This window comes from Pan troglodytes, chromosome 1 (genome assembly GCF_028858775.2).
Source record: "Pan troglodytes isolate AG18354 chromosome 1, NHGRI_mPanTro3-v2.0_pri, whole genome shotgun sequence".
Taxonomy (NCBI): Eukaryota; Metazoa; Chordata; class Mammalia; order Primates; family Hominidae; genus Pan; species Pan troglodytes.
In genome coordinates, this window is record NC_072398.2 from 133343940 (window position 1) to 133356435 (window position 12496).

A 12496-nucleotide genomic window follows, 5' to 3' on the forward strand; every position below is an offset into this window, starting at 1 on the left:
TTGTTGACCTCTCATAGGTATAGGAATGAATTATCAGCAGGTAGGATACTGTAGCTAAACTTTTAATTTATCTCAAAAAAGTACTAAAATATTACTTAATTCTTACTGTGTATGAGAGATGAAATCTTAAAATATTTCAAATAAAATTAACATACTTTCAGACTATGAAGGCAGAAATGAGATTCAGTCTATCTTTTAAAAATATGTAATAATGTTTGAACAATGTATATATTTTCACATACATGTTTTTATTTACTTTAATCTTTACAATAACACTTTGAGTGGGTAATATTACTTTCATCATCTTCATTGATACCTTCATTTTATGAAGGACTATTTGCAGATTGAGATGTTAAGCATTTTTGTAAGAACACATAAGCTGTTTAGTTGTAGAGATGAAACTCAAAAACAAATTTTCTCTCTGCATAGCTCCTACCTCTCCTACTGCATTATATTGTATTTCACTGTGACTCATATAAGATTCTCCTAGACAGGGCCTGATTGTAAGCTGGCCACAATTAGTGAAATGACATTAGCTAAATATGATTACCTCTTAATGTTCCCTGAAAGGATTAGACTAGTTAAGACACACCAAAGGGAAAAGCAATTATCTATTGAAATATGAATCTCTTGATTAGAACTGGAAATCATATATTGATAGTAGAATGTTCATCTAGAATTAAAAAAATATGAATATAGTAATTATTTCTTACTTGTACTTATAAAGAACTTCAGCAGGGCTAGTTTTGAGACTTCTTGTTGAGTGCAAAAATTAAGATACAACATTTTCCAGAAAGAGTAAGTTCACCTAATTGACTCATTTTTTTTTTTTTTTTAGAGGAACCTAGACCTTAGGAAATTCTAACTACATGAGAAATGCATGTACTTATATTACCTTTTCCCAATTTACTTTATGTCCTAAAGAAAAGCTTTGTAGTAACCAACATTGAACTGCCTTAGAATTGTAGCAGTACATGTTGGAGTGTGCCATTTTATTTAAATATTCCTCATATTTTAAAATATGAAATTTATCATTGCCTTCATAAGAGTGGTGGTTTCCCTTGTGATAATTCTCTGAGGTTCCTTCAAAATTTAGTATCCTGCAGGTTTTCAACCAGCTGAGATTTGTAATTATTGCTGATATATCACTAACACATGGCAATGGATGTGAGGCATATTTACCTTATAGCAGTTACCCTATTGAATTGGCTTTTTTTTTTTTCAAAATAAGGAGTTAAAAAAAAGGTTTTAAACCTTGGTGTCTCAATGATTAGCATACTATCTAGCACCCATTATGTTCTAAATAAATATTGAATGAATGAATGAATGACTGGTTTTCATTTCTAGCTTGGCAACAGGATTGACTTTTGTGTCTTTTTTTTAAATTAGAAATTTGATGTTTGAACTTAAGATGCTTTATTGTCAAACAGCAATAGAAATTTGCCAACTTTTGGACCCCTTGTTTCACAAGGTTCTTGGACTACTGATTATATTTGTAACTTCCGTTTCTAAGCTGTCTAGGTCCATTGTGAAATCATCCTCCCTGATACTAAAATTTGGTGCACCTAGACGTTGGGCCATAGATGGGCTTCAGGAGCTGTATTGGCCCACTGAAATTGTATATAGCATAGCATATTGTGTACTTGTGCATATGTACTTTTGTGAAAATGTAATTTTTTAAGGAAAAGGATCATGGTTTTCATTATACTCTCATAGGAGTCTTATGACCAAAAAGTTTAAAAAAATCCATAAAGACTTTCTTTTACTTTATTATTCATAAAAATCACCTGGTAAACATGAAAAATGCACGTTTTTTTCTATTTCACCATATAAAATCTGATCCATTAGGATTGAGTTGGGGTTCATGGATACTGTTCTTCTGTTTATTCTTTCCTCTTTTTCCACCTTTATTGAAAACGTCCTTGCTGAATGTACTAATGGATTTACATATATTACCTCATTTAATCTTGTTGATAGCTCTAGAAGGTAAGTATATTTCACGATGAGGAAACTGAGTTAATTAACTTGCCTAAGGACTTAGCCTGTAGACAGTAATGGTAAGGTCTGAGGCTAGAGCCAATTTTATTACCTTAGCCTTCTCCCTTTTTTTCTCTTAATCTGGAAAATTGTAAATCATTTCAAAGACAGATTTGGAAGTAACAAACTCATAGTCATCTCTTGTTCCAAGAGAATTATTTCCTTTCTCTCCTCTGTATTCTTACTACATGTGAGCAAGTTGAAGTCTTGTCTTATTTACCTTCATATCCCTGTGCATAGTATTATCCCTGACATGTAATAGATTTTCAAGATTTTTTTTTCTGCACTGAAATTTAATTCATTAACTCGAGCCTTTGTTACTTAGTAATTCTGAGACTTAAACTCCAATAGCTATGCCATTAACTCTTTGTGACTTTTCATTTATTACAATTGGTTTCCTAATTTATTCAATTTAGGTTTGTATATAAATTTTAGATCTGATTTAGTTTTAGTTATCATAATTATAACATAAAACTTCAGTCCCATGGAAATAAAGTCCTGTGGAATTATCAGTGATTTGTTTTATTTAATAATGTAATTTGCTAGCTGTTCTTTTTTTTTTTTTTCTTTGCCTCTTTCCACCTCCATCCAGAATCAGTAGATGTTTGGTTGAATTTTGTGATTTTTTTGGTATAATTTGAGCAAAGATAACTCAGTGAATTTTATTTAAAATCCTCAGCGTTCTGAAATCTCCTTGTATATTATTTTCTTTCATGTGACTGTTGGTGTTCTACTTGTTTCATTATACTTTTATAGAATCCTTAACACAGATGAGATATAAAACACTATGAAATCTATCACAGTTGAAACTCTAGACCTTCCCTCAACCCATGGGGATTCATTTGGCAGGAGGCCACCAAAACCAGTTCTTTTTGATGCTTAGTTTCCAGTTTCTACTTTAATTGCTGCCAAAATCTGAACACTTGGGAATTTAATTGCTCATTATATTTGTCACGGTGGTGTCACAGACCCAAATAAAGACTGTTGCATGCAAAATATTTATGGGTATTAATTTGGCCTAAATGTGTATATTGCATTCCATATTTTTCTACATTATAAAGTATAGCACTTCCAGACAGATGTAAGACAGAATCCTGCAAGAGCTTCTGCTACATTTGACTCTGCTAGTAAACTATTTTCCATCCAGCTCAGTATTTAAATTTGATGACACCTAGAGGAAGGCCTATTCAGAACTTTATTATATTCACTTATGCAGTTTACTCTTTAGAAGCGGACTCGAGAGGAGTTTGAGTCTGGCTCTGAGGCTAGACTGCTTGGGTTCAAATCCCTGCTTTATCCCTTGCTAGCTGTATAACCCTGGGCAAGCTTTATCTTAATCTCCCCTGTGGTTGTTTCCTCATTTGTAAAATAGGAATACATATGGTTGTCATGCAGATTAAATGGTTAGACTTCCTAGAAAAAGTACCTAACCCAGAGTCACTACTCAATGTTAACTGGTTTACTATAATTAATACACACACACACACACACACACACACACACACACACTACATTATATATTAAAGCTATAATGTGTACCATGGTTGCTGATACAAATTTTTCCGAATTTTCAGTTTTCTACCAATTAATTAGAGCTAACCTGTGCCTGTTATATTACATGGCATGTCTGGTCGGCATTAAATTTAGTACCTTTGTGACCTTCCATTTTTCCTGTGTATTCCCACTTTCTTGCTCCACATTGTCTAGGCTAGCAGGCCTGCTTTTTATTCCAGTATTTTATTACTAATCACTGATTATTTTTGTTCTTCTGCTTGCTGTTCTCAGGAGTAGTTTGTTCATTCATTCTCTCTGTCCCCTTTTCTCTTTTTATCTGTTACCTTTTCCTTTCTTCTGCTGTGATGGTTGTAGGTTTCTCATGCCATTATATTGGTCAAAGGAAATTAGGAGGCACTTGGAGGGTGGAAATCACAAGCCACTACCATGGATAATTTTTTTTGAATTTTTATGAACTTTCCTATCCTGTAAAGTAAGTCCCCTATGTGATACTTATCACTGAAATCGTATTCTGGGACAGTCCTATACTAACTTACAGAATCCCCAAGAATGAATAACTTGTTGATTACAAATAATTTACAGTTTTTCTCAGATCCATGTTCATATAAACTGGGCTGAGAACAGATTTTGATTGGAGGCCGCTGGCTCAATTTTACCTGCAGTTGTCTCTAATGTTAGAGAAGTGTTATTGGTGGTAAACGTGACAGTGAATCTGTTTGCCCTTTACTCAGTGGATATTTGATGCTTACTTTTATTTATGAGAAGTTTGAGCAGATAAAGATGTTAGTTGCTTGAAATACTTATTCTATATGGCAAGAGCCTAATATTGTCTGAAATATAATTCAAATCATGTGTCTGTTACTTAGTGCTTCTACATATGGTTCTTGAAGCATAAAAAATAGATTTGATTTCAATTTCTGTATACAGAAGTATTTTTAGTCAAGGTAATAGTTAACTGTTTAAATGCTACAGTGCTTACTTATTTCCTTTATTGTTCTGTTGGGTATAATAAACTTCATGCAGACACAAAGTGTAAAACATGGAGCATTCGTTCTTCTGTTAGTTAGCCTAATACTCATTTTGGGTTTCCCATTCCACATCAAGGCAGAATATGCCATTTTAACCACTTCCTGATAAAATTATTATTAAGGTTGCCGCTTCTACTCATTATAGTGAAGGTACTCTGAAACACGGTATTTCAGCTAAATCAGAAATTTGGCTGTCTTCAATTCCTGGCATCACTGAGCGCTCAGTGTGGCTACTCAGTGTGGCTACTACAGTCTCTCAGTGTCCACGTGTCCACTTTCTCTCTCTCTCTCTTTTTTTTTTTTTTTTGAGATGGAGTCTCACTCTGTCCCCGGCTGGAGTGCCGTGGCGTGAACTCAGCTCACTGCAGCCTCCATCTCCCAGGTTCAAGGAATTCTCCTGCCTCAGCCTCCTGAGTAGCTGGGATTACAGGTGCGCCCACCATGCCCAGCTAATTTTTGTATTTTTAGTAGAGACAGAGTTCACCATGTTGGCCAGGATGGTCTCCATCTCTTGACCTCATGATCCGCCCACCTTGGCCTCCCAAAGTGCTGGGATTACAGGCATGAGCCACTGTGCCCAGGCTTCTGTCTCTTATTTTAATCCAAGAATGTGTTTATCTCCTGTCTCTGTGGCTAGAAAAACTAGATAGTCAAGTAATCTACCAACCCTGCTGTTTATGCTAGGAATGGACCTTAAAAAATTTATGTCCAATAATTTTGTTATTTCTTTAATTCTTTTATGAACTTGTTCCTCTACAGTGGCGGAGGCCCAAGTAAAGTTAAAAATTGCAGTAGGATACACACATATGTTTATTGAGGCACTATTCACAATGGCAAAGACTTGGAACCAGCCCAAATGTCCATCAATGATAAAATGGATTAAGAAAATGTGGCCCATATACACCATGGAATACTTTGCAGCCATAAAAAAGGATGAATTCATGTCCTTTGCAGGGACATGGATAAAGCTGGAAACCATCATTCTCAGCAAACTATCACAAGGAGAGAAAACCAAACACAGCATGTTCTCACTCATAGGTGGGAATTGACCAATGAGAACACATGGACACAGGGTGGGGAACATCCCACACTGGAGCCTGTCTGGGGGTGGGGGGCTGAGGGAGGGATAGCATTAGGAGAAATACCTAATGTAAATGACGAGTTGACGGGTGCAGCAAGCCAACATGGCACATATATACCTATGTAACAAAACTGCACGTTCCTGTACCCTAGAACTTAAAGTATAATTAAAAAACAAAAGAAATAAAAAAAAAAGATTGCAGTAGGATTGGCAAAGAGGAGGAAGCTGATGAGGAATTTCAGGGCCAAAAAGAAACAAACAAAAAATTATGTGTATTTTTTCTTAATGGTCTCAATCAACAACATTTATAACTTTGAGAAAGTTTTTAAATTTCTTAAACAGGACACAAAGACACTCTACTTAAATTAGAAAACTAACAAATTCGATCTCAGCTAAGCAGTTCTCTTCATTGAAAGACACTTCTAAAAATGTGGGAAGACAAGACAGAAGAGGATACTTTTAATGTATATACCCAAAAAGGACTTTTTGAAAAATATATAATTTTAATTATTGTAGATTCATTTTGGTAATTTCAAAGATTTTAATTATAACAACATATAACTGTGTGTGTTTGTTAAAAGGATCTTTGCCTTAATTTGACTTAGTTTTAAAAAATATCAAGGTTAAAAATAGTAGTTTATATACCAATATATTTCAAATCAATTCATTCTTATACATTGGACATTATTAATATAATTTCTGTAATTTTGTAAAATTCAGGATACTTATTCAAGAATAGAAAGAACATATTAATACTAAAATTTTGTCATTTAGTTTTTCTTTCTGTAAAAATAAGTAATACACTAAATCTAGTTATTTTATCACCTAAATACTAGTAAATTCCATAAGAAATCTAGGGTGCCAAAAGATTCATATATATATATATATATATATATATAAATTGAAAATTTCTACAATTTATGCCCTCAAAACCTATTCGGGTTCTCTCAAATTAAGTGAGTTTTAAGTACACATAATTATATTTAGAATTGTAGTAAAAATTTTTTAAAGTACTTTTAGAAAATTCAGTCTAGTATTGCTATTTTACCAAAAAGTAGAAACACTTATGAAATTTAAACTGCTTATGTCATATTTACTCAATCTTAAAATTCTTCTAAGAACCTGATCTAATCTACTTTTCACCTAATTTTAAGATTTTAACTTTAGTTTCAAGTATATAAATATATATGTGCAGTTGTAAATATTACACATAAAATTGTTATTTAAAGATCTGATTATAAAATTTTGATTCAAAAATTTTGAAACTTTTATTATTATATCTGTGCTCTATCCCTTCATCTTAGTCAATGCTAGCTTATTTAGAACTTGGTATTTATTGTATACTGTTTATGGTGATTAAAAACTTAATGGTTTTCTCTTTTGTGTTTAAATTGGATTTTCTATACTTAAGATTATTTTAGAGAACTAATTTTTATTCCTCCAAACTTAAGAAGTTTTCCTACTTTTATAAATTCATTTCTTCTGTTTATCCACTTTGAAAAATTGGTAACGAAACTCCACTTTGAAAAATTGATAATGAGACTTCTGTGACAGCTGTATCATAAAATGTTTTTATTTTGTTACTGTTGGATTTAACTGTCAATTTTAATGAATGCTACCCAATTAAAGTGGTATGCATATTTTTCATGAGTCCATGATCAATATAATCAATTACATTTTTGCATAACTGCATAGATACAATTTTTCTCAGGATCTTAGAGAATTAATGCAATTTTTAAATATGTTGCAGAATTGTGAGATGCTGGAGAATAATTTTGATGACATCAAGCACACGACTCTTGGTGAGCGAGGAGCTCTCCGAGAAGCAATGAGGTAAGTCTGGGTCACCATAGCAACAGTCACAGATGTGGTAAAGAAAAAGTCATTCTTCATTATTTGGGGAACAAATGAGTTCATTGCCACCATTCAGCTCTGTTCTCTAAGGTATTAATTTGTCAGTGGAGAGACTTCCCTTGAGGCTGTACTTTGGTTTTGAAGCTGCATAAATGTTAAGCCTCAGTGCACAGTAAAAAATGTAAATGTTTAATTTGTTACTTAAAATGCTTAAGGGGTGTCTTGTTTTATATTTATACTAAACTGTGTGATTGAATGAAAATATTGTTCATCTAAATTCTGCCTGTATATAAAGAAATAAACATTGTACAATGGTGCTTTAATTGAGTAGTATTTCCTCCTAATTAATATTTAATTTAAAGAGAGGTACTTACATTTTCATCTTCTATAACATTTTATAGGATTATATTATATTATAGTATTTTTAGTGATTTACATTTTTACACTATTACAAAGCATATAATTAACTTCCTTTCAACTATAGTGGTCTATAATGAGGCTGACTTTTTTTCTTTTTTCATTTCTTAACATCAGTAATTCTGAATATTTATATGAAATTGCCCCAAATTTGATGCCTTTTAAATAACTTTTAGTGAAGCATTTTTCAAATCTATTTGATCAGAATCAAGAAAGGCTTTTTATTAGACATTGAAAATGTGTGGGAAATAAAACTCATCATCCATAGAGTGAGAAAACAACAAATGTTAGTAGTCTTAAAAGTTCTGAGCTTGAATATTTGAGTAGCATAATTTCCAATATCTTTGTAAAGAAAGTGTATTTATATTTATTTAGCCTATAAAATTAAAATATGTTTTTAAAATACGCCTTCTTCTATCTTAATGCTCATTTTTCAAGGATGTTAAGGCTAAAGAGATTAAAATGAGAGAAAGGATAAACCTAAGAGCTTCCTAGAAAGGTAGTTTAGATACAATTTTGTTATTGCTAGCACACAGTTACCATATACTTTAGTTTAGAAGCTGCTCTCATTTAGTAACCTTCCTTTTACCATGCAAGCAGCAGGAGAAAGTAATTAAATTTAATAGAAGCTGCCCTCATTTTGAAGCCACTTCTATTTAAAACCACAGGGGGAGGTAATTAAATTTAATGGAAACAGTAGCTTCTACACAAAGATACATGGTACTTCTGTATAGATGATTATGATGTCACAAAAAGAGGAATAATATATTACTAGTACGAGAAATTACCAGCTGGAGCAAGTGAGCCTATTTTATTGTTAATGTCTTTACTAATAAAAAAAAGAGGGAAAAATAAAACTGAGTACACAATAATTTGTATCTATATAAAATGCAATCAGATATTCTCAGAAAGTTTAAGTTATTGAAAATTTTAGCAAATTAAAAATAAGGTGTAAAATATTTGTTTTGGAAAAAGCTAATGCAGAAATTATGAATGAATTTCAAATTTTCACCAAACATAGTGGTTTATCCTAAAATTACCACTGCTATAAATTTAACATTTTTTGTAAATGCTTATTATGATAAGTTTAAATACAGTAAACATGCATGCCAATATTTACTTGGAAAACTGCAGTTATTCTCTGTATTTTTATATCTATTTATTTTGAAGTAAATACATAGACAAACAGGAAGACAAAGAGGGTGCCAACTCTTATGCTTTGAATAAAAGAACTGAAGACCAAAAGACAGAAAGAACTGAAAAGAGGCAATGTGAATGAAAAATGATGTGAATGAGGAAAATACAAGGAACAAGGAAAGGATATGTAATCAGTGTAGGAAATTTGTCCTCAAGAAAAAAACAAATTGAATTATAAGAATTAACTTCATATGAAGAGATTATTAAATTCTGCCAAATTTCGTTATACATAACATTTTAGAACATACCAGGATGTCCTGTTTTTTAAAACACTAGAGATGAACTGATGATAAAAACAAGTATTACCTGCCTGGAATAACTTGCCAACCACCCATTCTATGAGACAAGGCAGTAGTCTGGATAATTTAAATGAGAATTTAATTTTATGGCATGAAATGTACTTGTTTGCTTAAGTTATACATTTTACTTACACACACACACACACACACACACAGACACACATTATTGGTAATGTCTGGATTCATTAAACACAGTGGAATAATTTAGTAATTAATAGCATACAACAATTTAGTATATGGTGGGTCAGGTGCTTTTTAAAATGTGTTCAGAATATGCTTGAGGTGAAGACCCAGAGACTGAGTATTTCAGTCTTTTCCCTGGCCCAGAATATTTCATGGTAGCTTCTCTATTAGTCCATTGGCCTGGCATAGCTTGGCTATGAGACCATCCGTTTTTCTTTCTTTTTTTTTTTATTATACTTTAAGTTCTAGGGTACATGTGCAGGTTAGTTACATATGTATACATGCGCCATGTTGGTGTGCTGCACCCATTAACTCGTCATTTACATTAGGTATATCTCCTAATGCTATCCCTCCCCCCTCCCCCCACCCCACGACAGGCCCCGGTGTGTGATGTTCCCCTTCCTGTGTTCAAGTGTTCTCATTGTTCAATTCCCACCTATGGGTGAGAACATGGAGCATCCCTTTTTCTTATTAGCTTGGTCTCTTTAGCAGCCCCTAAGTGGCTCCAGGTCCCCACAGTGGTGTTCTTGTCCTGAGTGTGTCTAGCCAGGAGTAACTGGAACAGAGTTGGACCCACATCTGAAGATTGTCCTATTGTGGCTGCAGTGTTGGGGGGCCTTTCACCATCTTGGGCACCTCCTTATTTATTTAGGTTTTACTATTTCTATGAGCTTAGAACAGAAAAGAGAGGATTCTTAGCCACCTCATCCAGTCTCTCTTTCTGGCCAGTCTTTGCTGTGCAGTCTTGAATCTGGTTTCTTGTCAGTATCCGAGTTTACAAATCACTTTAGATCCCTCCCATGCTTCCTCCTGATCCCAGTCTTGAGGATGCCCTGAGCCTGTAGCCCTGGTGTGTAAAAAGGACGAGGGGTTGCAATCTTCTCTGGAATATGCTAGCTAAATAAAATGTTAAATAAATACATTAATTGATGTAGAGAGAGAGAAAAAAAAGAGTATTAGTGAAGATTTGGGTTTTCAGGTGACTGTGAGATAGCTGAGGTTAACTCGTGTAAATGTGCAATAGGCAGAGGGAAAATATAATGCAACAACTCAAGGAAAAGACTGAGAGTTGATGTGCACATTTGAGACTTGTTAGTATTTTGATACTTGTTGTAGCCAAGGGAAGGCATATGATTTCCAAGAATAGTGCATTGGGATAAGAAAGAAAGAGAGTCCAGCCAGATGTCTACGAAAATACAGGGCTTAGGAAAATACGTGCCAGAAAAAACATATTTTGGGATTTAAAATTCTGAATAACCTTCTCTAACAGAGTAAGACTAGACTGAAATATAATGTGCCTAAGAAGAAAAGGACAGGGGAATGGAATTCCTGGCCGTTTTTCTGTGGCTCTTAGAGACATCTAGACCAATGCTGCCCAGACCTTTCTGTGATGAGAGAAATGTTCTCCATCTGTGCCATTTAGTGTGAGAGCCATCAGCCACATATGGCCACTGAGTACCTGAAATGCGATGAGTGTAACTGAAGAACCGAATGTTTAATTTTACTTAATTTTTATTAATTTAAATTTAAATACTTATATGTGGTTAGTGGCTGTGGTTTGTTCTGTGCTGCCCTAAAGGGAAGTTTTTGTGTTGCTAATATGACACTTGACTGCCTCTCACTTAACAGAGTTCTCAACAATGGAGAGGCCAGAGTAAAGCTAAACCATGTTCACACACATCACACATAGACACACTTACTTTCTTAGAAAACTAATAGTAAAAGGTAGATCCATAACCTGGTAATAGATGTAAAACCAAAACTAAAAAGTATAATTTGATATAGAGGAGACAAGGTAGCTCTTATTTTATAAAGACATAATTTATACCTAGAAAGCCCAACAGAATTAACAACAAAACCTCCCCAAGAATTTGACATCTTTTAATGTGATTGTATTCAAAATGAAGATGGAAATTCTTAAGTTCTTTTACGTGTTATTTAAAACAAATAGTGTCTGTAATTGATAATAGATACTATAAAGATCTGATGAAGTTATTATATGATGAAGTACCCCAAGTAGTTCAGGACATGTTCAATCACCCAGTAAATGGTATAAAAGGTTTTTTTGTTTGTTTGTTTACTTGTTTGCTTTTGCTGTTTGGACAAAAAAAAAAAAAAAAAGACTTTGTAGTCTCACTTCACATGGCCCAAAGGAAATTTCATGCATTTTTAAAGAGCTAAGGGAAATAAATGAAACAGTCAAAGTCCAGTGGAATATAGAAGTGACTCTTTGAGATTGAGATGGGGGAAGAGATGATACACTAACAAGTAGGTGAAGAAATCACTAAGCTTTGATTCCGATAAAAAAAAAAAAGCTTCCGTCATTTGCAACAAAATGGATCAACCTAGAAAATGTTAATGTTAAGTGAAATAAGCTAATCACAGAAGGGCAAACACTGCATGATCTCACTTTTATGTGGAATTTAAAGACGTTCATCTCATAGAAGTAGAGAGTAGAATAGTGGTTACCAGAAGCTTGGGAGAGTAGTGTGGAGTGGAAATGGGGAGAGGCTGGTGTTCTATAGCACAGTAAGGTGACTATAGTCAACAGTAATATATTGTATACTTTAAAATAACCTGAGAAAATTTGGAGTGTTGTCACAGGAGATGGAGACTATCCTGGCTAACACGGTGAAACCCCGTCTCTACTAAATATACAAAAAATTAGCCAGGTATGGTGGCGGGGGCCTGTAGTCCCAGCTATTTTGGAGGCTGAGGCAGGAGAATGGCATGAACCGGGGAGGTGGAGCTTGAAGTCAGCAGAGATCACGCCACTGCCCTTCAGCCTGGGTGACAGAGTGAGACTCCGTCTCAAAAAAAAAAAAACAAAAAACAAAACAAACAAACAAAAAAAGACAAGTGTTTGAGGTAATAGCTATGCTAAT

General features: G+C 33.8%; 1 protein-coding gene across 8 annotated transcripts in view; it reads left to right on the plus strand.

Moving 5' to 3' along the window:
* Nucleotides 1-12496, plus strand: part of DPYD (dihydropyrimidine dehydrogenase) — an 841255-nt gene that overhangs the window by 85361 nt on the left and 743398 nt on the right. For 7 of the 8 annotated variants that reach the window (XR_001707891.3, XR_001707895.3, XR_010153075.1 and 4 more), the window contains exon 3: nt 7412-7494. The exons of the other annotated variant lie outside the window; for it this stretch is intronic. Coding sequence is in view for 4 of the 7 variants with exons in the window: in XM_513583.8 (XP_513583.3) it covers nt 7412-7494 (83 nt within the window). In the remaining 3 variants the exon portion in view is untranslated. The remainder of the gene's footprint in view (nt 1-7411; nt 7495-12496) is intronic. 8 annotated transcript variants of the gene reach the window in all.